Genomic DNA, 24,078 nt, shown 5'->3' with positions numbered 1-24,078 from the left:
GCACTTACCACAGCACACAGTAGGCGCTTAATGCGTCAGTGAAAGCCCTTGCATTCTAAGGAACCAACAGACAGAGCTATCCAAAACTGGACTCACTCATAAGATGCTGAATTCTCTGTCACTAGAGCGTGTACACATTTCCTGAGCTAAAGCGCTACGTGGTGGCCAAAGGATTTTTGTGACCGCAGAAATCTCGCTTAGGTCTTAAGTCCCTCCAGCTTCGAGTTTTGCCCTTAGAGCCTGACTTCTGGTCCCCGCGCTTCAAGCACCACCACCCAAGAATGTGTCCTCGGCCAGCACCACGGGGACGAGAATCCTCCGAACAACAGAAAAGTTCACGGGAGTCCACCCTAGATAGAGTGACAAGCCATCTCAGCGAGAGGGAAGGGACGCGGCACGCAGGCGCCGCGCTCTGCCATTGGTCAGCGCCAGCAGAGAGGCGGGACCCTTGACGTCGCAGCACGGCTGTGCTGTCATTCGGCGGCGGCTAGAGGACACGGTTAAGATGGCGGGGGTGTCTGGGCTAGTACGGAGACCCCTTCAGCAGGTAGGCAGCGGTCCGCGGACCCTATGACCCTGCGCGATTCCTGCCCACCCCGCATGCCCTCTAAGCGTCCTTTTTCTCTCTCCGCCAGGTTTCCGGGCTGCTTAGGAGGCGCTTTCACCGGACGGCGCCGGCGGCGCTGCAGGTAATTGGTCCGGACGCTGGCCGTGGCAGGGAGGGGGTCCCCTCCTCTGTGGGTAGAGGCTGGGGTCGCGCCTGCGCAGTGGTGGGTGGGCACTGTGGGGAGAGGCTGCACTGGCCTTGGAGTCCATGGACCCCCGCATCCTGCCTGGGACTCCTCCTGCCTTTTCTGCGGCCCAGCAACAAACACCAGCATGTTATCCCCTGGATCCTCATTAGAATCCGTTGTGCGACATGGGGAAACTAGACTTGACTTTTCCCCCAGATCACCCCCGTTTTCATTTTTATTGTGGTAGAATATACATAACGAAATTAACCATTTTCAAGTGACTGTTAAGCGGCACTAAGTCTATTCACTATGTTGTGTAGCCATCACCACCAGCCATCGCCAGAACTTCATCTCTAACAGAAACTGTGTAGTACCAACTAAACACAAACTCAGTGTTTCCCCTTAGCAACTACTCTATTGCACTTTCTGTACCTGTTTTAGGTATACCCTGTGGGTGGAATCATGCAATATTTGTTCTTTTATATCTGGCTTATTTTTCACTTAGCATAACGTTTTCAAGGTTCATTCGTGTTGTAGCATGTTTCCGAATTTCATTGTTTTTAATGGCTGAATAATATTCCATTGCATGTATATATCACATTTTGTTTATATGTTCATCAGTTGATGGACATTTGGATAGTTTCCACCTTTTAGATTTGTAAGTAATGCTGCAATGAACATGGGTGTGCAAGAATCTGAGCCTCTGCTTTCAGTTCTTTTGTACATATATTAAGGGGAATAGTTGGATTATATGCTAATTCTATGTTGAACCTTTTGAAGACACCCCCTTTTTTTACTAGAACATTCTACCAACCTATATGGTAAAATAACTCCTAGATCCTGAAGGCAAAGTATTTGGTAGTGCCTGGCACCTAGTGAGTGCTTAATATGTAAAATTATTTAGGCTTCCTGAACAGTTCTTTAAGTATGGAAGTAAAACAACCCAGCATACTTTCTGCATATGAAGTTTCACCTATAAACTGGTCTGGCCAACAAACAGATCCCTTAAGCCTAGGTATGTATCAAGCAAAGTGTTAAGTAAGCTTCTTATTAACATGTCCAATAAAGATTAGCTATGTGTGATAGAAGTGTTACTTTTAGAATTCTTTGACCTTTTAAAGAGAAGCCTGTTCCAGAGATAGTTTTCATATTATATGCTGTGGGCTTCCTAGATAATTATATAGGGGGAGAATCTCAATCATTACCTAAATAATCCTGTAGCTTACTGAATGTTTCCCTATACCTGTGACAGGTGACAGTTCGTGAGGCTATAAATCAAGGCATGGATGAAGAGCTGGAAAGAGATGAGAAGGTATTTCTGCTTGGGGAAGAAGTTGCCCAGTATGATGGGGCATACAAGGTAACCAAGATAATATGAAAACTCTACAAAATTGAGTTGACTATCTGCTCCCATACATACTTAAAAGTAAGGGGGCCAATGCTTAATTTTAGGTTAGTCGAGGCCTATGGAAGAAATATGGAGATAAGAGAATCATAGACACACCCATATCTGAGGTAAGCCTTCCACCAGAAAGCAGACCTTTGAGGGGCACATCTGTTAAAATGTACACAGTTCTAATTTTTATGGGTTTTCATGTTTGTATTTTATTTTATAGATGGGCTTTGCTGGAATTGCAGTAGGTGCAGCTATGGTATGAATCTTTATGAATCTCTCCAAAGAGATTTTTAACATGACCTTTGAAAACATTATTTGAATGTCATAAGTGGTTGCCCCTCTTCATTGTTGTTTTAAGTCTTTTTAACATCTGTGTTTTTGATTTGACAGGCTGGGTTGCGGCCCATTTGTGAATTTATGACCTTCAATTTCTCTATGCAAGCTATCGACCAGGTTATAAACTCAGCTGCCAAGACCTACTACATGTCAGCAGGCCTTCAGCCTGTGCCCATAGTCTTCAGGGGGCCCAATGGTGCCTCAGCAGGTGTAGCTGCCCAGCACTCACAGTGCTTTGCTGCCTGGTATGGGCACTGCCCAGGCTTAAAGGTAGTCAGCCCCTGGAATTCAGAGGATGCAAAAGGACTTATTAAATCAGCCATTCGGGATAACAATCCAGGTCAGCAGATTAACACTTGGGTCTCTTGTGAACATTGAAAAACTAAAGTGAAACTTGAATGGAAGGCACCAATAAAGGCTTCCCGTTATGCTTAGATGTATCCTATAAAATGCTAATAATTTACAGATACAGTAAAGATAGGAAAAGATGTTGTTTTTCTTATTTCTGACTATATGGGGGCCAGTTAGGTAAAGGAGACTTTACTGCATACCTAGAACTGATTTAACCTCCATAGATAAAATTAGGATTTGACCAGACTACAAATGTCAGTACCTAAACCATCCTCAAGGGTACTAGACACAATAGACAAAGGGCTTCCTGATCAGCACAGTGAAACTTTTCACAAAATAAATGACAGTAATGCTCTCCTTCCTGGGAGCATGCCCACACCTTTTTTCCAAGGCATGCATCTGCTAAAGGTCCGTCCTCACAAGACTTGCAACTAGGGGAGCAATGGGCAGTGACAGGGGATCAACCAGGGCTAACCCCCTGACCCTGTCTCCAAAGCCCCTTTTCTCTGATTTACCATTGAGCCAAAACAGCCCCGCCTAAGTTCATTTCTTTCCTATATAACATTTCTGGAGAGCCAGAGCAGCCCAGCCTAGGCTCTCCTGTTGCTTCTTCTATTCTAAGCCCTTCCTTGTTTCACTGTCCCTAGCTTTAATAAATGTGCTATCAAAAAAAGAAGGAACAATAGTGTTCTGTGTACATTTTTAGTCATGTGTGACTTGCATTTAAATATTTGTATTTTGCAGTGGTGATGCTAGAAAATGAATTGATGTATGGAGTTCCTTTTGAACTTCCTCCAGAAGCTCAGTCAAAAGACTTTCTGATTCCTATTGGAAAAGCCAAAATAGAAAGGCCAGGTGAGAGAACTTAGTATACATTTAAACATTATTTGTAATCCAGCTCCTCTATTTGTGTTATTATTCATATTCATCCTAAACTGTATTTCCCTTTACTTTGAGAAGGGAATTATAGAATGAGTTCAAGTTAAGAATGTGTCATGCCTTAATGGTTCATACAGTGCTCATACACTTGTACTTTTCTAAATCCTAATCCAGTAGATTTGTATTTCTTTTTTTAATTGTATATTTATTTTTACATGTTTAAACTTCATTCGCCTTCAAAGTACTCTCCATTTGATGCAATACACCTATTGAGATGTTTTTCCACTGCTCAAAACAGTTCTTGAACTTGTCGATTTTGATGCCTTTTAGGGCTTCTGCCATTTTTTTAAATTTTCATAAGAGAAAATTTATTAAAGAATTGCCTTTTATTCTGTGACTTGTTTGCCCCTTTTCTGGATTAAAATTCTAGGTTTTTAAAAATATACTTTATTGATTATGCTATTACAGTTGTCCCATTCTTTTCTCCCTTTTATTCCCCTCCACCCTGTATCCCTCTTCCCACCATCATTCCCCCACCTTAGTTCATGTCCATGGGTTGTACATATACGTTCTTTGGCTTCTCTTTTTTTTTTTTTTTTTAATTTTATTTATTGACTTGAGAGACAGACAGATAGACATTGATTTGTTGTTCCACTTATTGATGGATTCATTGGTTGATTCTTGTATGTGCCCCGACCAGGGAGCAAACCTTCAACCTTGGCATACTGGGGCAATGCTCCAGCCAAGTGAGCTATGCAGCCAGGGCCTGGCTTCTCCATTTCCCATACTATTCTTAACCTCCCCCTGTCTATTTTGTTCCTCCCATTTATGCTTATTCTCTGTACCTTTTCCCCCATCCTCCTCCCACCTGCTCCCCACTGATGACCCTCCATGTAGTCTCTATTTCTGTGATTCTGTTCCTATTCAAGTTGTTTGCTTAGCTTGTTTTTTTGTTTGTTTTATTTTAGGTTCAGTTGTTGTTGATAGCTGTGAGTTTGTTGTCATTTTACTATTCATAGTTTTGATCTTTCTCTTAGATAAGTCCTTTTAACATTTCATATAAGGCCTTGATGATGATAAATTCCTTTAACTTGAACTTGTCTGGGAAGCACTTTATTTGCTCTTCCATTCTAAATGATAACTTCATGGTGAATAGAATAATCTTGGATGTAGGTCCTTGCCTTTCATGAATTCAAATATTTCTTTGCAACCCTTTCCTGCCTACAAGGTTTCTTTTTAGAAAGCACCTGATAGCCTTATGGGAACTTCTTTGTAGATAACTCTCTTCTTTTCTCTTGCTGCTTTTAAGATTCTCTCCTTCTCCTTAATCTTGGGTAACTTAATGATGATGTGCCTTGGTGTCACGTCCTTAGGTCCAACTTCCTTAGGACTCTCTGAGCTTCATGGACTTCCTTCCTTGAAGTCTATTTCCTTTGCCAGATTGGGGAAGTTCTCCTTCATTATTTTTTCAAATAAGTTTTCCATTTTTTCCTCTCCCTCTTCTCCTCCTGGTACCCTATGATTCAGATGTTGGAATGTTTAAAATTGTCCCGGAAGTTCCTAAGCCTCTCCTCATTTTTTTGAATTCTTGTTTCTTCATTCTTTTCTGGTTGAATGTTTATTTCTTCCTTCTGGTCCAAATTGTTGATTTGAATCCCAGTTTCCTTCCCTTCACTGTTTGTTCCCTATACATTTTTCTTTATTTCACTTTCATAGCCTTCACTTTTTCCTCTATTTTGCAACCATTCACAACCATTTATGTGAGCATCCTGATTACCAGTGTTTTGAACTCTGCATCTGATAGGTTGACTATCTCTATTTTTTGGTTTTGGCATGCCTATTAAATAGTGAGGGGCGGAGCCTTAGGTGTTCACCAGAGCAGGGCAACCCACATCCCTGTGTTGTGGTGCTATATGTGAGGGAGGGGTCATAGAGAGAACAGTGCTGCTTGCTCAGCTCTCTGCTGGCTTTCAGCCACTTCCTCCACTAGCCACAAGCAAATTGGGCCCTTCTGGTGCTGCTTCCCAGGTGGGTGGTTTTCGTTCTAGGACCCTGTGGGTCTCTCCAACAAACTCTCCTGTGAGGCTGGGAGTTTCTCCCACTGCTGCAACCCCCACGGATTTTTTCAGTCAGAGGTTTTGAGGCTTTATTTCCCCGCACTGGAACCGTGAGTTGCGTGGTCTGTATCGCTCCCCAGTTCTTCCTCCTGGTTTATCCGAACGCAAATGTGGGACTGCCCATCTACCAGCTGCTGCCTCAGTTTGAGTCCTCTCTGCCCTGGCTGCCTGTCTCTACCCCTCGTAGTGGTCTGGATGAATGCTCTTCTTTAATTCTTTGGTTGTGAGACTTTGATACAGATTAATTTTCTGGCAGTTCTGGTTATTTTTTAATTTGTTGTCCTTTTGGTTTTGTGAGGAGACAAAGTATATCTGCCTATGCCTCCATCTTAGCCGGAAGTCTGTATTTCATTTCTAAGAAGGTCGCCACATTCTTCATATCACTGCAGTGAAGCCGAGTTGAAGATTGTACAAATGAACTTAGTTTCAATCTGACCTCTGATCTGTGACCACTTTGTTTTAGGGACACATATAACTGTAGTTGCCCATTCGAGACCTGTGGGTCACTGCTTAGAAGCTGCAACAGTGCTGTCTAAAGAGGGAATTGAATGTGAGGTGAGTAGACATTCTGTTCTAAAAAAAATCAGAAAGGTTTCTTTTAAATTTAAGACCCAGATGTAGTTTGAGTTCTATAACAAGATGTAAATCTTGCTTTGTCACTCAGTTCTGCCCCTGCTTAATGCTGGGAATCTGCTTGTTTTCTCAATACATAGTTTTTTACCACCTACGTTTTAGATCTTTTAAAATAATACCCCTTTCTCAAGTTAAAAATCGGAGCTGGAGGTTGGGGAAGGGGAAACTTAGAAGTCAATGAACCTAGCCCTTTCTTATCTGGGACCTGCCACTTGTTAGTTACACTTGGGCAAGTTATGTACAGTAAGTCTCAAAAGACGTGGAGTGACAGAGGAGTTTTTACAGAGCAGCAGAGGGACAGCTGGCTGCAGAGAGGTAGGGACAGTATGTTTTCTGTCTCATCAGGGTGGTTGTGAGAAATTACACTTAATGTAGTGCCTGGTACACAGTAAACAGTCAAATGTGGGTTGTTATTTTGATGAGAAGGAAGTTAAAGCCAAGGGAGGTAAGTGAATTCCGTAATTTAACAAGAGCTACTTATAGTAGAGATAAGTAAGATACAGTAGAGATAAGTAAGATATAGTAGAGATAAGATGTTTGTTTTAATTAAATTTCTCTCTTATATCTTGTGTGTAAATTGGCATATTAGATTTTCCTAGACACAAAGACTGATAGGAAACCAAAAAAAAGTGGTGTTATGGGAATAAGACTATATTTATGATGCAGTGGCTCTGTAAAGCTTGTCGACTACATCATCTGTTCAGGTAATAAATATGCGGACCATCAGACCAATGGATATTGAAACAATAGAAGCCAGTGTCATGAAGACCAATCATCTCGTAACTGTGGAAGGGGGCTGGCCACAGTTTGGAGTAGGAGCTGAAATTTGTGCCAGGATCATGGAAGGTATTTCTGAGAAACTGGTTTTGGAATAGTCAAGCTGTATTAAACACTACCTGGATACCAGATAAAGAGATTAAAAGTTGGGAGAGGCCAAATGGCTTGAACTTTAAATTTGTCGGCTTGGCATGGTGGGGGGGGTGGGGGAGGTGTGCATAAATTTTTAAAAAGCAAAACCAAAAATAGTAAAAAAATAAATATAAAATAAATAAAAAGCAAAACCAGAAACAATCCCCAGTAATTAGTATTCCTTTAGATTCTTGTATTTGGACAGCTACACCATTTGTGTCAAGGTGTTGGTGTGCGGCTAGCTTTTCTGGCCTCTCTCTCAGTTAAGCTTCCTTCCCTCCTAGGCCCTGCATTCAACTTCCTGGATGCTCCTGCAGTTCGTGTCACCGGTGCTGACGTCCCGATGCCTTATGCAAAGATTCTAGAAGACAACTCTGTACCTCAGGTTAAAGACATCATATTCGCAATAAAGAAAACATTGAATGTCTAGTTTTGACTTGAATATCAAATCATTGGGATTTATTTAAAGTACTTGCTGACACTACCTGGATTGACTTTATGATTCATAAATGTTTTTGTACTGGGAAAAAGTTTAAATGTGCTTGTATCTGGAAAAACTCCATCCTTACTGCCTGCAATTCCATGCCTGTTTTTTTTGTCTGTTACAATTGCCGTTTCTTTGAGTAAGACCAATGTAAAATTGTACCCTCTCACTGGAAGGACAAGGTGTGAAAGTGGCAGAGTCCTAATGAAAGATTTATCCAAAAACAGGCAACTTGTATGTAAAAATAAAAGCATATGATCTACATTTCCTGTTAGATTGTTTTGATAAGGAATAAAGGGATCCCTAACTATGATTGATTATATTTTTATGTTCTTGAAAATAACTGTGGGGTGGAAGTCTTAAAATTGTATGAAGAAATTTGTGTCATCAGGAACTGATTGTTAATGATTCTAGACTACATCACACTGACAACAGGAACTTGTCCACAGGGTTTCCTTCAAAATCAAAGCAAAATTCATGTCAGGTGTTTTCCCATTGCCAAAAAACACACCTCCTGTCATACATCGCCCTCTGCAGAAGCTGAAATGGAAAAGACAGGTTTAAATTGGTTACGGAAGCATACAAGTGGTGCGAGGCAGGAATGTCAGCTTATCAAGAGGGAAAATATGACACGTAAGAAAGATCAGATAGATGGGGAAAAAACTGTAGAAATACTGTGTGGATCTGGTCTTTGTTTACAAATGTTACTACAAAAAAATTCCCATTTGAAATCACAGCCAAGCTACAGACAACCTATTTTCTTGACATGGTTTATTTTAATAAAAAATACAGGTGAACATATTTATCACAGATTACATGAAACTAGAGACAATGACATTTTCTCTGCATAGTAACCAACACTGATGTGTGTATTTGAACTTTTAAATGGATTACTTGTAATCCTTTAAAGTGCAATTTATTTAAGGATTTAAGCAAGTCATAGGATAAAGGATCTTTCTAATAAATGAGTAACATTTAAAGATGATGTATTTGAATAAATCTTTCAAAAATCGTAATTCTATAAATGCCAAACTTGTTTGTGTTGTAACAGTAATTCCCCACAAACCACAAACTTAATTGCTGAGGAGTAATAAGATCTTGTAATTAGCAAGAGCATTTTCTGATGTTACCATTTTTTTGTTCGATACATTCTAACTGTAAGGAGCTATATGAGTTCATTGTAGTTGCTTTAGCAGCCCTGAGTTCTATAACCACAACAATATTCTGTTTGAGAGGAAAATGAAGAACTGGGTTGCTTCTCTGACTCAGTGATACAACTATGCTTTGGGCTACAGTGTTAATGTCTAAGTGAAATTAAGGTAGCAATTAAGGAAGTTAGAATCTAAGAGACAACCAGAAAATGCTTTGGAGAAATAAACTATGAGAGGAATGTTTCTAGAAGCTTGACTGATGGGATAGGAAGGATTACAACACAGGCCATCTGCTGCTGTGACTATGTTGTCATTGTTTTTGTCCATTTCTTTCAATTGGTAGCAATATTGATTCTGATATGCTGCTTCCCCCAAAAGATGCCCATTAGAAGATGAACAACTCCTTTAAAATAGTAATAAAGGAGCAAACTATTCCTTTGCTCCTGATTTTAATCTACTCGAAGAATATTTCCCTCTTCAAAAGCTCCGTACATGAGCATCTGTAAAATAGTGTGTTATCTCTATTGGCTCAGCAATTAACTCATCCAGGAGAGTCCTTCAGTGGTTGGAGGTGGGCAGGGAAAAAACAAAAACCAAAAAACTTCCCTCCAAGTGTAAACATGAAGCTTTAGCCAATCTTAGGAGCACTGTGATCACAGGTTTCAGCTTTCCTCAAAGTTCCTTTTTGGAAATTCTGGATGGAGCTGAGTAAGGCCCCTCGGCTCACGCCATTCACAGCCTGTGGCTGGAGCTGTGTGGGCACCTCTGTGCTCAAAGGAGGCAAGGGAGCTGCTGGTGGCGGAGGTGGAGGAGGTGGAGGTAATGTGGAAATCCCTGTAGAGGAGAAAGTGGACAGTCAGCATCACCTCCCAACATCCGGTATGCATGCTACCACTCAGTCCTGGGCAGGACAGACTGGGGAGGCTGCAAGTGGGTTTCCCTCAGAACAAACAAGATGTTCAGTACTGTATGCTTTTTAAAATACTGAACAAGAAAGCTAGAAGCATCAAAGGGGAATTTCAAGTTTGCCATTTCTCCCAAAAAACAGTCATGTGAGGAAAGACTTAACAAATATCACAGATTACATGAAACTATACATATACATTCTCTCAACATAATTGAATGAGGCTTTAAGACCATTTCCAAATTTTAGTAATGGTACCCAAAGGAAAGTTCCATCAGCTACTTCAGCCAGGTCCCGGATAGCTCCACCTATTCCTGAGCTAGCAATTAAAGATAGACATCTGGATGCAGAGTTGGGCTACCCGAATATCAATTAATAATAAAGGATGAACAGTTCTTAGCTGCTGCAACACACACACACACACACACACACACAAATTTGGAGGATGTGATTTAATATAAAATGAGAAATCGGTATTCTTGGCAAGGAACCTAGGCCTGCCAGGTTATGAGTTCGCCAGGGGCACCTGTCTCAAAAAAGCATCTTCTATTAGGATACATTAAAGAAATATAAAAAGCTAATAACTCTTCCATTGTAAAGTAGGGGGCAAAGGGCTTTCTCTCCCCAGCAATAGTATTCTCATGGAGGAGTTTTCCTCAAGCACCCTTCTTTCCACCATGGCCCAATCCAGGAACAGAATGTAATTGCAGTAACCCTACATCTTTGCTGAAGCATCAGGAAAGACTGCAATTCTGAGCTCTACCTTAGTGGGCAAGGAGAAGGGAACTGGACAGGTGCCTATAGCTTCCCTTAGCTTCCAGGCACACAAACATTTGGCCCTTGAACTTTATAGTTCTGAATGAATGAATGAAAACAAACACTGAGTACAGAAAAAGCCCTACCTTAAGGAACCTGACTGTGTCAGAGTTAGTTGCCCCATTTCTCAGGAACCTTGCAGCTCTCGGTGACTCCCCCGACCTGTGTCTAGCCTTACCCTCTACCCCTTCCTAGGGCTACACAATGGAGATACTCTGCTAGACAAACTGCTACTAGGCTGTGGTGTTAACAAGTAAACATGTCAATTGCCCTTGTGTTTATTTGGATGAGTAATTCAGGATCTTCAATCAAATACTTAGTTAAGTGCATAACAGGCAATTGTTAAAATCACGTGTTTCACAGAAAACCACTTACCTTTCTTTATATCTTTACCCAAACCTAAGGCAGCTGAAATTAAAGAATGACAGATACACATGCTCATGCTCTACAATCTTGGAATTCTCAAATGATGATATATCAATACAAACAAACATGAAAGACACAAATGAACAAAATGCAATTTATATTGGTTCTATACAACAACAGCTAATGAATGAAGTTCGATTATGTTCTATGCCGAGGTGGAGGGTGGAAAAATGTCCCTGGCTTTATGGCACAGGGTTACAAAGATAAAAGGACTTTAAACCCGAATGAGTGTTGAAGTAAGAAGAGCAGGGTGTGTGATACAGCATTCCTCTGAAGAGGGTTTTCAGAGTGACCAGTGAAATACCAGGGGAGGGAGGCTGCCTCTGAAGGCTCTTGAAGCTCAACTGCAGCACAGAGAGCCTGAAGGAGTGAGCAGGCACCAATGTCCCCCCACCCCCCATCCAATGACCAAAAAAGGGCAGCAGAATCTGGACTTGACATTCAGGGCCCCACATGTACAGAGGAGCATCAGCGTTTCTGCCTTCCATCTTTGTGCTTTGAGCCAGGCAGAAGAGTCCCTGTGAGTCGCAGATGAGAAGACAGGCTCTGGGCTGCAACAGCACTTGTGTCCTCAAGACAAGGAGCTGGACATCCAGAGACAGGCACCCCTCTGGCCCAGGATTCTGGGAGGCTAGAAATGAGCCCCGGGGGCTGGATTTGAGTACAGGCTGCCATCTGGAACAAAACTGCTTGGCCTTCACAAGGAATCAAGCCTTGACTTTGGCCTCATTACCAGGAACTCAAAATTAGAATTGCAAATTTACTATCACAGCATTTGGGAATTGGGAGTGGTGTTCAGTAAATGGATCTTCATTTTCCAAGTAAACGCTAGATTGTTACCACTTTCAATGAAACTCTTTGAATACACTGGTAGTATAAATAAATGGACTGTCCCAAGTGCCACAGGGTAACCTGTGTCTGTAAAGCACATAGGATGCTGAGGGCTGTGAGAAAGGAGAGGCTATCATCCAGGGGTATACAGCAAGGTCACAAGGTCACCCTGATGTCCATTCATAGAGGGCCAGACCAATCCCAAAGGACCTGATGTCCCATGATGTCCACTTTCCTCACTGGGCCTGAGATAACAAGGGCAGATCTTGTTGCATATGCTTAGGACATCAGAACTCAGCTCGCTGGCTCAGAGAACTTGGGCGGGGTGCGGAGTGCAGCGGGGAGGCGGGGGAGGACCAGGAGCCAGAAGGTCAGCAGTGGAGGAGGCAAGAGCACAGACTCCAAGACTCACAGTCTCTGGTGACAGGTCCATCCAATTTTGTTCTGCCTTTTTGTTTTGTTTTGTTTTGTTTTGTCTTTTCTATGGTCCACACGCTTTCCTTAAAGGTTCACTGGGGCTTCAGCTACAACAGATTGGTAACATGTGGGAAGGGGAGGAATGGTAACAAGGGCCAAACTTAGAGTTGGCCCCTTGGCCCGGGACAAACCTGAGAACAAACACTGGATGTTCAAATTCCCCAGTTCCTCACATGTGAATCTGTTCCTCCCCAACAAGAGGCTTCTGCATGCCATTATCCCCAGGCTACAGACAAAACTGGTCAGCTTCCATGTCAGAGTGATTACTACCCAGATTCACACAGCTTTGAAAAATAGTGTTTTGCAACAATTCAGGATGAGAGATGCTCCAAAACACTTTGTCTGCAATTATAACCTGGTCAGTCCTAATGTCTCTAACCTCCTTTTCTCTTCAACAAAACCCCCAAGAGCCAACTATTTTTTTACCCTTCCCAAAATCCCATCCACCAAACCAAATGGAAACCTGTGGTCCAGCTGGGGCCCTGGAACAGGCCACCAACTGCTGCACCAAGCACACAGGTTAGATCCAGGGAGGAACACCTTGCCAGAAACATCCTCACCAGCTTTGTGGAAAGGACGTCTCAGGGTCCCCTCTCCTGGGCCAACTTGGCAATCTGCAGGAGTGTAGATCTGAGTTCCCTTGTGGTCCACACAGAGAACTGGGGAGGCCACAGGGCCACCAGACCAACAGCAGGCACTGCCTTCATCTTTTGCCTCAGACAGATGAGGAGACTGCACTCATGTCCCAGTTCAAGAATTACTAATGATGCTTAAAAAAGAACTGTTTTTCCGTCATCAGTAATAAAAGCCAGTGGGTTGAAGAACCAACATTTCTGTAGCAACAGAACTCTGAAAGCTTGCTTAGTTTCCAAATTAAAAATATACCAAAATTCTATACAGTTAATCCTTAGGTTTTAGAGTTGTATTTCAAAACTAAAATTAGAGTGAAAATTTGAAAGTCACGATGAAAATGAAATGAATGTAAATGAAGTCACTTGGGTGCTTTTTAAAGATGCTGTATTTCATTTAAAAGTTCAGATAAGGAAATCGTGTCAAATCTGCTTTCCCATTTGTTGTTCACTTCAGTGACTAGATGTGCTAGGTCCCATTTCACATTCAGAAACAGAGCATCTTTAAAGGGAGAGAAATCAGTATAGCTTACTTTACCGAAAATTCACGTTCAAAATGGTGCATGCTCTACTGAAAACAGCAAAGAGAGAGAGAGAGGGAGAGAGAGAGGGAGAGAGGAAATAAGTCATTATTCGAATTTTAGTGTCATTTAATCAAATAGTAAGAGACAGTCAAATATTAGTCTGAATCACATGCTGATCATTCTCACAGCCACACTGGGAGATACTTAAGCACGAAATGCACTGGTTTGTAAACACAGCTGTGACACTTTTAGAACATGGCACACACACTAAACACTAATGTGGCACCAAGTCACTTTCTTCCTCAAGTTATTTGCTTTTCTTTTCCTGAGGCAGTTAGGTGTCATTTTTACTTATTTACAAGCACAACATACACTTCGAAGACGCATGAGGGTTTTACCTCCCTGAAACGTAGAGTGGGTACAGGAGTATTCTTAGTTCTACCACTAAATAGGACAGTTTATCAAGAGAGGAGAAAAATTAGAACTCATCACTTTTTCCCCAGCAAGTCTTCTATAGTCTAAAATAGCAGCAGGTCTTTCCAAAGCTAGGAGGAGCGAGAGCACAGGCAAGTCTAAGGCAGAGCTCCTGCGCAGAAGCGTGTGCCGGCCCCTCCCCTGGATGCTGCTGGGGCTGGCACTGACCTGGGCAGTGAATGGCATCACCTTATTTAAGGCTATAAAACCATAATAATAAAAAAAAAAAACAAAGGCAAACACTTTTCCTGTCTAGATATTCCAGGTGCAATGTGAAGTATAACACTTTCCCTTACAGTGAATCCAGTCCCTACTGAACCAGTCCGCCCGCCCACTGCCCAGAGGAAGTGAGGCCCACGTGGGGCAGGTCACAGGGGTGGGGCAGGTCACAGGGCGTAGCTGGGAAGATGCTGGGGACGCTGCCCAGCCCCACCCCCCACCCACACCAGCTGAGGGCTCGGGGAAGTAGCCCAGATATTTAGGCTTGGAAGGGGGTGGGGAAGGCCGTGTGAGGACAGGGGGGCAGAAAGAACTCACTGTCCAGAGAGGCAGCACAGGGCACACCTACCCATTCATCCCAAAGATGGCGACTGCTTTGTGTCTGTGTAGATTTTGATAAAAATTCTTATGTCTAGAGACATATAAGTTTTGAGCCTAAAGTGGGTTTCAGACTTTGATTTGGCACACAAATTCTGGAAACACCAACATTCAAAAAAAATGTCATTTGTTATCTTGCACATTGTTTATTCTGAAACCTCTGCCCTCTTACTCACATCTTCAGTCACTCTGTGCCCATAAGGCTCTGTTCTCCCTCCTCCAGTTCCTGTCAGGCTATGAAACTTCCCTCTCCAGTCATTCTTACAGACTGGGTTGTCTACAAAATGTCAGCTCTCTCTCTCCAAAATTATTGCTTAAAATTATAAACTGCAAGCAAGAAGGCTAGAATTCTCTTGCAGGGTATTATTAGCTTATACTTGACAGTACTTTAGTGCTTATAAAGCCTTGTCATGTGCATTATCTACCCAGTGAAGATCAGGATCTTTTACAAGATGGCTTTAAAGAAACTACTTGTCCAAGGTCACAGCCGGAAAGTGGTGGAACTACAAACCAGGCCCGAGGTTTCTGACTCTGCTTTCAGGGTTCTTTTCCTGCTAAGCAAACACAGTATTTACCAGCACAGGTGCGGCAGTGTGCCCCAGAGAGCCGGCACTCAAGAAGGAGTGGTGGGGTAAATGAGCAAAGACAGGTTTGGTTTAATCCTGGCTCTAGTGTCCCCTACTTGTGTGACCTTGGCCAAAGTCCCTTAGTCCCACCAGAGCCTCAGTTTCTCTGTCTGTAAAGTGAAGCTCGGTTAGAATCCATCCTCCTCAGATAGGGAGGTATTCATGAGGGTCAAGTGAAACAATGATAATACCTCACTTAGTGTTTAAAATAAGTGTTCAAAATGTGTTAAATATGATCACTAAAAACAAGAATCTAAGACATCCTGCTTACTTAAGCTTTCCCTAAATACTCTTTTTGTAAAACCTGTTTCAAAAAACAAAACAAAACACAACAGCAAGGGCTGCCTGCTCCCACAGGAAGGGTGGGCGGGAATATTTGTGTGTGTGTAAACGGAGAGCTTCTAAACGACTCACCTCTGTGAATTCAAAGTATAAACACTAGTTGGTGACATTTACCATGAAAAAGTTAGTATAAAGAACTTTAAAGTTCTTGAAAGAGTGACCTTCCAGAGGCAGGAAACATAACCTTTGGCAGAAAACAAAGTGCTAGGAATGTCCTCACTGAAAAAGAGTTTAAGAGAATACCACACTACCTGACAGAAACGTCAGCAGACTTAGAGAAATGATATTTCTCCCTTCAAATTGGTAAGGACCTCAAGAAGAGGTCCCAGGGCAGGGAGGTACAATAAAACAAGAGAGGTCCCAGGACTTATACAAATGCTGGGAAGGGCTCATGAGAATAAGACCACTTCACTTACAAACATCTGCAGCATCTGCCCCATCCTAAAAGTAACTGAGCTTAAGACCACCGTCAATTACCATGAAAGTGCTCAAAATTGATTCTTTCAGGAAGAAAGGCAATGCTATGGAAATGAACCTGCCCACGTCAATCTATTGCTGAGCAGACTGCCAAAGGCGGGGACCACAGAGTATGCTTGATTAGAAGGAACTGTGAGACAGCCTCCTCTAACTCCCACCCTCCCCACTTTTACAGAGGAGGTAAGACCCAGACATGGATAGTGTGACTCATTCAAGGTCTCCCAGTAACTTGATGTGCAAGGCCTTACTGTGGGCATGCATTGTTCTAACCTCATACTCACTGGATCCTCTTAATAACCTAATTAGGCAAGCACTGTTATTATCCTCATTTACAAATAGGAAACCTGAAACACAGGGAGGGTTACTGTCTTGTCCAAGGTCCCAGAATTAGCAAGTGGTAGCTCTCGAGTTTAAGTTCCCGGGCCCAAGGTATAATTCCCAAGAGCACCCAGATTGAGATGTGTTTGGGACGTCACCTTTATCGCGAATTCTTTTTTAATACTAGACCTTGAAAATGAAGAATTTTTCTTCATTTCTTTTGAAAATTACATTTCATCATAAAACTGAAAGACACTCTCTTTGATTTAGTTTCCAGATAGACCATAAAGTTGGCCTAGAAGTTAAGACATAATTGGAGTAAATGTGATTCCAACAGCAAGATGGGCAGCACACAGAGGCAGCAAGAAAGATGAGCCCAATGAGAAGTCCGGCCTCTAGTCCTGGGAGGAAAGACCCATCTAAGCAAGGGCTGATGGGCCAGAAGTTGCCACCCCTGGGCTGAGTCTGCTCTCGCCCAGCAGAGGCCTTGATGACAGAACGAGTGCAAGCAAATCCACCCACAGGATGCACTGAACACCTGCCATGGTACAGTAGCAAGAGGGTGATCACCTGATGCCTTGCATAGAACAGAGGCTCGAGATGTTACTTGTTGGTGGAGTAGTTTTTCAGGTGGACTCTCTACTTAAGAAGGGGAACTATTGGGCAAAAAATTTCCTCTGGCTGGACCCTGAAAAAAGCATGTGCTTAAATTGTGTCTATCATTTTGGTGCTTCCAATGGGCTCTGGAAATGTGACTCCATGCCAGCAGAGGCCTTGTCTGCCTGTTCATCTCTGTCACACAAGGCTAAGCACAGTGTCTGGCACACTGCTGGCTCTCAATAAATGCATCTTGAGTAACTGAATGAATAAATTCACTGTGGGTGCCCCATATAGGGCCTCATATGGTAAGTTTACAGGCAAGCGCTACTTATCATTTTTATGACATGCATTACAATAAATGCCCAGCAGAGGTCAGAGCAGATTCTTTGGGGGCTGAATTGATAACTTCATCAAGAAAACATTAAAGGAGACAAAGGAAAGAAGGAGCCAATATTTTCTGGGAACATCTCATCTCTGCCAGGTTTTGTGCTTGAGGCCTCACATATGTTTTCCCTCTGAATTCTTATGACTCTCCTTTAAGAGACAGTATCATGTTCATAGTCACGCCTCCCACTGTCCCCACTCCAGGCGGTCTTCCCAACATGACTCTAATGACAAGATTCCTCTTTTCCTTCTCCTCTCATTCTAAAAGTTACCTCATCTAAAACTGATATTTATGAGATAGCTCCCATTCAAATCACAGGTAATTAGAAGATTAACAACAACAACAATCCACATAGATTGTGAATTCCTCAAGGCATTTAAAAATAAGAACTAGCGTTAACTTCCCAGGACCACATATAATGCATGTGATGAGTGCTCTATACTACTAGGCAGACAGCTCACTTGTTAAAGGGGGTTATGAAGTCTCACTATTAATTCTCTCTAATTTCCTTAACATGTCTAAATGGTGAGAAATTAATAACCTGTCTACTAGAAAATTGGTCAATATGACCTGGGCAGTAGATCTCCAGAAATTTCTGATCAGCCCATACAGGTGACCTCTACAAAAGACAAAGAAGTCTATTTTCTGTCTTGATCAATATTTGCGGACTTTCTTGTAAAAATCTGCTGACAAAGTCAGACAGGGAAAAGAACATCATCCCCATGAGCTGGGTACTCTGCTACGCAAAATAGGTGCTGGCTCCAGCATGCTCTGCAGCACGCCACCAGGAGGAGCCATCCTCAGCTAGCAAGGAGACACCCACCAGCCAGAAATAAGTTGTTCAAACTAGTCTCCTTTATATTTGCTTGTCAGTTTTGTGTGTGTGTGTGACTTTTTTTTTTGGAAGGTCAGTTAGAAGCATTTGAGAGATGTCGGGCAATGATGCACTTGATGGCTCCTGGGCACCATCTTAAACCTTAATGCTTGTGATACTGTCAGCTCATACATCAGCCCCAGCCAGTGACTCTCCTTCAGACAGCTGCAACAACTTCCAAGCACAGCGACAAGTTGAGTGGCAGAACATCTGGTTCATTTAAGAGCACAGGAAATACTGGTACTCCAGTGTTTTTATGGGACTTACAAAATGGTAGGAGATATGAGTTCAAAACAAAAGGAGGAAAGATAGAATTATGAGGTCACACCACAGAATCAGAGATTATTTTATAAGTATTCCCTGAGATAAATATTTTCTACATTTTTCAAACAGAACTCGTAGCATCTGATTTAATTCACAAAGGTAAAACAAAGGCTAGTCACAGAAGAATATTCAGATGATTAAATGCATTGCAGAGCAGAACAGAGCACAAAGAGCTATCGGGAAATCAGAGACTGGGGGGCTAGTTCACTCCCACACATAGGCATCTCACCAGTTTTGCTCTGTGGCAAAACGGACACGACAACTGGGTTCCCTGAGGAGAGAGCTCAGGCAGGACAGGCCCTGGGCAGCAGTGAGATTGTTGCGTTCACCGGAGCATGTACCCAGACAATCTCTGATCTGAGAAGCCCTGCATGAGGCTCTTTGGCAGAGAGAACGAGCCAGGGGTAGAGAGTAGTTAGTGACCCTGAAACCAACAATCCCATTTCTGTGAAACCCAAGTTTATAAATCTTGAGCCAAGGTGAGAAGAAAAAGCCCTGCTCCTCCTCCTGTTGGTAGACAGCAGGAGGAGGCAGGCTACTTGCCTCCATTACTCACCTGCTGTAGAGGGTGGAGTTGGCGATGACGGGGATGTGAGAGGTGAGCTGGCTCCAGATCCTGCTAAGAGAAAACACAGAAACGCTCATGGGGACCAAAGGAAGACATCTGGAATTTGTCCCGAGCTGGGCCCCACCATTGGCTTACTATGTAGACCTTGTGGTAAAAGTTGACGAGGAACAAAGAATTTAGGGACTGGACCAATGACCACAGGCTTCCACTCCAGGACAGGGTAAGGGGTTAGGGTTTGGCTGCTCCCTACAGTTTATCTGATACTGGCTTTGAGAAATGCATGGCTTATGTAATTGGCTACAGTATCTCTCCCTGACACAACCACTGTCCCTGGGTGATGAATGACAAATGACAGTGTCACAGCTGTACAGGGGACAGAGAGGAGCCGAGCAGTCCAAAGGAAGTGAGAGTTCCCCACACCATCTACCTAGCGATGCTCTATGTAGAAGTTCCATTTTATCAACAGCTACGTTCAATAAGATAGGGCCAGCCTATTCAGTTTGTGTATTTCCTAGGCCTTTTCTTACCTAAAAGTCAATACATACCCTTATTTACATTAAAAGAATGTACATATTCCCATATGTTGACATGCATTTTCTGGACCTAGTCACCTGGTTATATTTCAAATATTTCCAAGTTCTCAGCATCTCCCCAGTGCTCAGAAATCCCAAGAATATATTCTGCTGGCCTAACATGGAAGTGGCCCAATGGGTAGGCAGAAGTTCCTACATAAGCCCCCTGCCCCACACGGAGGTCCTATCGAGGTGTTAATCACAGCCCCGGGGATGGCTGTGATTGTGCCCCTGAGAAACCACTGTCTGTTCTGGGGAAGCCTCCAACCACTTTCTCACCCACTGCCCATAGGACATGTGGACATGGACATGGCATGAAGAGAAATGCCTAATTCAACCATCCCACCCTCCAATTGAATGAATACCTTTCCACTGTTTGCAATATCCTTTCACCTCCCTATATGAGGCATTTTGCTGGTAATGGAGGTAAAACTCAACTCCATCCTGTTTTTATACTGCTTGGCTGTGCTAACATAGATTTTAATGGGGAGAAGACTAAACTTGTGATTCCAGTGGAATCTGGAGATGATCAACTGCTACTTTGTTTTCCTAAACTCCAAGAGGGCACCCCTCGTGGGTGCCATCTGGCTGCATCTGGCACAGAGCCTTGCAGGTAGGCAGTTGACTCAGGAAGGTGGGAAACACAGAGGCAGGCTTTCTCTGCTTTGTAAAGAATCAGCAGCTGAACAGAATGACTGCTAGTCAGACATGCTGGTTAGAGACATGAGTCTCAGCCTAATGACAACAATGACTGGCCCTTGTCTATCTCATCAACCACAGAGAAAAGAGGCCTCCAGCATCCTCCAGCTCTCCTCTCTCAGCCTCCACATCCATGGAGCCTGCCTGGGTCCTCACTGGGACCTCCATGGCCTGGCCTCCCCTCCTTCTCTTCCCTTCTAGCTCCCCCTGATCCCTTCTCTGGCCTAGACTCTGCAGGCAGCAGTGTTAGCATGACTCTCACAGGCTTTGTGGAGCCTACACTCTTCTCCCAACCCTTCCAGCTCCCAGCTCCACCCACACCATCTGCATGCTTTGACTAGTCCACCTTGTGCGCCACTCCCTGTTTTTTCCCTGTTTTTCCTCGTAACCCCAGCAGAGGTCCTCCTCCCTGACTTCACCGAGAAGACCCTAGGAAGGCAGGAACTGTGAGCGCCCTCAATATCCTCCCTTCCTTCAGCTTTTAAATACCTCTAACTCTTCACCTGCCCTCTGGGCTCCTGTCTCCAGGGAAAGATAGATGAGCTTCCTCCAAGACTGAGACTGACAGCTGGGCTGTTGATGCTGAGCCCTTGGCCTTCTCTCTGGGCCCCTCAACCCATCACTCTCTCTTTTGCATCTTCAGCTTCTTCCTCCCTGCAAGGTCCTTTCCATGCCTAAAGGCATATGCAGCTATTCCTGAACCTAAAAAAACCCCTCCCCATCCCTTGCTATCCAGGGCTAAACCAAAGCTGCCTGGGTTGGAATGAACCCTCCCCTCCTCCACGTGGAACTCTCCTTCACAGACTCATACAGAATAAGAACTAGAAGGTCTCAAGAGGTCATTCAATCTGGCCCTGATTTCCAAAGATGGGAACATTAAGGCCCGAAGCCAGCTGGGTGAGGGACAGCCAGGAATGGCAGTGATGACTGCCAACTTGGGACAGTGCTCTCTGTGCCATCTTGGACTTTCTGAAATGATGCTTTTTGCCATCCCCACACACTATTGAGTCCTTTCCTTTACATGGAAGGGCACATTCTCCCACCATGTGGTGACTGGAGCAGAGGACAAGATTTAGGGTCACTTCTGTTCATGTAGGCTCCACTGAAAAACAGGATGCCTTGAATTTTAAGCTGGGTTGGTTTTTGTTGCATAGATAATGCTCATCTTTGGTTGATCGAGTCCTGCCATTAGTGAAGAGGCTGGCTCACCCAATAACCTCTAAGGTCCCTTCCAGCTCCAGCATCCTGTGAGCCATGAATGCTATTGTAATCCTTCATTAGGGACAGAATTCTTTTGTTTTCCACATTGGTTACCACACTCTACAACTCTGGCTACCAGAATCCAAGACCTCTTGACCAACTACAGCCTCCTGGTCCTAGAATTTGGATGCTGGGGCCAGTTACTCCACTGCAGTCTATAACCAGTTACCTGAATTATTGGAGTTGCTATATTTTGCTGGGTGTTCTTCATTATTTTCAATAGCAGATCGTTTTGACTTCTTTAAAAATAAAAAGAGAGAGGGGAAAAAGAAAGGAGTAAATACATTGATGCTGAGAGTTATAATAAAAATATTTTCTAGGCGTGAGATTAAGCTATCCACACACAAGGTCATATATGGCCTCATAACTTAATACAGTGAAGAAGTCACAAGCCAAAACCAAAGGGGAAAATAAAACCAACCATGTCGACTATTATCCTGGGCCAATCACTCCCCCAGTTACATCAGGCCATAATCAGCCCAGCAGGCCAGGAAACTATATGGTCCATTTGTTTCCTGGTATTATGTAGCTCCCTTTTAGAAGCTGCAAACCAGTCATCTGCAAATAGTTTCAGCTTTCAAGGAGACATAGCACAAAATCTGTCATCAATGAAATGTGCACCGAGAACTCTCTATGTGGAATCTAGAACTTTTTTACACACTGAGAATTCAGACAGACAGCAGTCTTACCTTTCGAGCTAAAATCTTTCTCTTTTTTCTTTCTTCTTCAGATCCATGGTGAGACTGAGCTCTTGTCAGTCTTCGATGCTGGTGAATCTGTAAGAGAACACAATTCATCACAAATGTGAGCATAGCCTACACTAATGAAAATCTAACATGTTTTGCCAAATCAAATTGTTTGGATGTAAAATATTACCCTGCTCAGCCTGTGTGTCTTCAAGGTCAAGGTTTGGATGTCTGGGAGAAGACTATGCCCAAGGGTGAAGACCCTTCTTGCCTCCCCCAGTTCCTTCCTGCCTCTTTCTCTTACCAAAGGTGAGTGTGGTCCCCAGCACCTTTGGAGCACAAACCTCGTGTGCCCACCATCCCCTGCCTCCCCTGCATGACCCAGCCTCCCCTGGTCATAAGGGATCACCACCCTTTATAGACCTGGTTTTTTCCCCAACAGGCTGAGCTCCTTAAGGGAAAGACAGGGAAGGATTCAGCAACCTCATGGCATTGAGCCTGGAGCCTGGTTCAGAACAAGTATGCAAAAAATGTTTGTGGAATGAACAATCAGTTAAAAGTAAATCACCATGAATTCCAGGCAGAGGATGGCAACACTAAAAGATCAAAGGGCAATGAGGAACTACAGGCAATTTACCTGTTTCTGCTCTTCAATTAGTCTCTTTTCTATACATTCTTTGGCAATTTTCAATGTTTCTTTTAACTTTGTGGGGATCTGAAAGAGGAGAAAGTACATAATCTATTGAGAAAAATGGCTGAAGCTTCTCCCAAATCCCAAACCTGGTTTTAATGAAGGAGCAATTGGTTATCAAGAAGGAGGGCACCTGGAATGAAATCGGTTACAAGCTGTCCACCTGAATCCTGCACTGGACACTTTTGGTATCCCCACTACATGCAGCTCATTAGCATTTCTTATCAATAAGTACGTAAAATAAATATAAAAATAGATGTGATGTATGTTTCAAGTATTTCAACTAATTCTCAAGGGACTACAAATTACCAAAACAATCTTGAAAAAAGATAAAAATTCAAGGCCTCATGCTTCCTGATTTTACAACTTATTACAAAGCTACAGTAATCAAAACAGTGTAATACTGGCATAAAGAAAGACATATAGGGCTCTGACCGATGTGGCTCAGTTGGGTGGGCATCATCCTGCAAAGCAAATCGTCATTGGTTTGATTCCCAGTCAGGGAAAATGCCTGGGTTACAGGTTTGATTCCTGGACAGGGGACATATGAGAGCCAGCCAATGAATGTTTCTCTCACATCAATGTTTCTCTCCCTACTTTTTCTCCCTCCCTTCTCCTCTCTCTAAAAATAAATAAATAAAATACATATAGACCAATGGAACAGAATAGAGAGCCTAGGAACAAACCCTCATGTATATGTTCAAATGATCTTTGACAAGGGTGCCAAAAGCACACAACAGGGGAAGGAAAGTTTCTTCAATAAATGATGCTGGGAAAATTGTATATTTACATGGGAAAGAATCAACCTTACACAAAATAAACTCAAAGCTGGATTGAAAACCTAAACCTAAGACCTAAAACTATAAAACTAGAAGAAAGCATAAAGGAAAAGCTTTATGATACTGGATTTGGCAGTGATTTCTTAGAGTGGACACCAAAAGCACAACAACAAAAGCTATTCTGGGTCCCTCAGAGCAGACAAATGGGA

At 43.1% G+C, this 24,078-nt stretch overlaps 2 protein-coding genes across 6 annotated transcripts in view; one reads left to right on the top strand and one right to left on the bottom strand.

Annotated features, from left to right (window-relative positions):
- The first annotated feature begins 444 nt into the window (after positions 1-444).
- PDHB (pyruvate dehydrogenase E1 subunit beta) lies at positions 445-8,152 on the top strand. The gene is made up of 10 exons (XM_045831958.1): positions 445-547; positions 636-689; positions 1,987-2,094; positions 2,187-2,249; positions 2,351-2,386; positions 2,521-2,806; positions 3,562-3,672; positions 6,277-6,368; positions 7,151-7,292; positions 7,640-8,152. The coding sequence occupies exons 1-10, from the start codon at positions 506-508 to the stop codon at positions 7,783-7,785; spliced, it is 1,080 nt and encodes a 359-aa protein (XP_045687914.1). The 5' UTR covers positions 445-505; the 3' UTR covers positions 7,786-8,152.
- Positions 8,153-8,593: 441 nt separating this feature from the next.
- The window catches only part of PXK (PX domain containing serine/threonine kinase like), a 71,230-nt gene continuing 55,745 nt past the window's right edge, over positions 8,594-24,078 (bottom strand). For 2 of the 5 annotated variants that reach the window (XM_045831953.1, XM_045831955.1), the window contains exons 14-18: positions 23,037-23,114; positions 22,403-22,489; positions 21,883-21,952; positions 19,171-19,233; positions 8,594-9,824 (exon numbers count right to left, since the gene is read on the bottom strand). In XM_045831953.1, coding sequence (XP_045687909.1) covers positions 9,619-9,824; positions 19,171-19,233; positions 21,883-21,952; positions 22,403-22,489; positions 23,037-23,114 — 504 coding nt within the window. In that variant the 3' untranslated portion in view covers positions 8,594-9,618. Of the gene's footprint in view, positions 9,825-11,102; positions 11,119-13,605; positions 13,645-19,170; positions 19,234-21,882; positions 21,953-22,402; positions 22,490-23,036; positions 23,115-24,078 lie in introns of those variants that run through there. The other 3 variants (XM_045831956.1, XM_045831954.1, XM_045831957.1) reach the window with 3 other exon arrangements.

This window comes from Phyllostomus hastatus, unplaced genomic scaffold (assembly GCF_019186645.2).
Source record: "Phyllostomus hastatus isolate PE091 unplaced genomic scaffold, TTU_PhHast_1.1 phas_contig_16, whole genome shotgun sequence".
Classification (NCBI taxonomy): domain Eukaryota; kingdom Metazoa; phylum Chordata; class Mammalia; order Chiroptera; family Phyllostomidae; genus Phyllostomus; species Phyllostomus hastatus.
The sequence above is the reverse complement of the archived record's forward strand: the minus strand, read 5'-3'. Positions and strand labels throughout refer to the sequence as shown.

Bases quoted from the DNA above. Each gene is read 5' to 3' on its own strand.
- PDHB (XM_045831958.1), top strand. From the start codon at position 506: ATGGCGGGGGTGTCTGGGCTAGTACGGAGACCCCTTCAGCAG. The intron at 548-635 runs GTAGGCAGCGGT...TCTCTCCGCCAG, and splicing joins TACGGAGACCCCTTCAGCAG to GTTTCCGGGCTGCTTAGGAG. The intron at 6,369-7,150 runs GTGAGTAGACAT...TCATCTGTTCAG, and splicing joins AAGAGGGAATTGAATGTGAG to GTAATAAATATGCGGACCAT.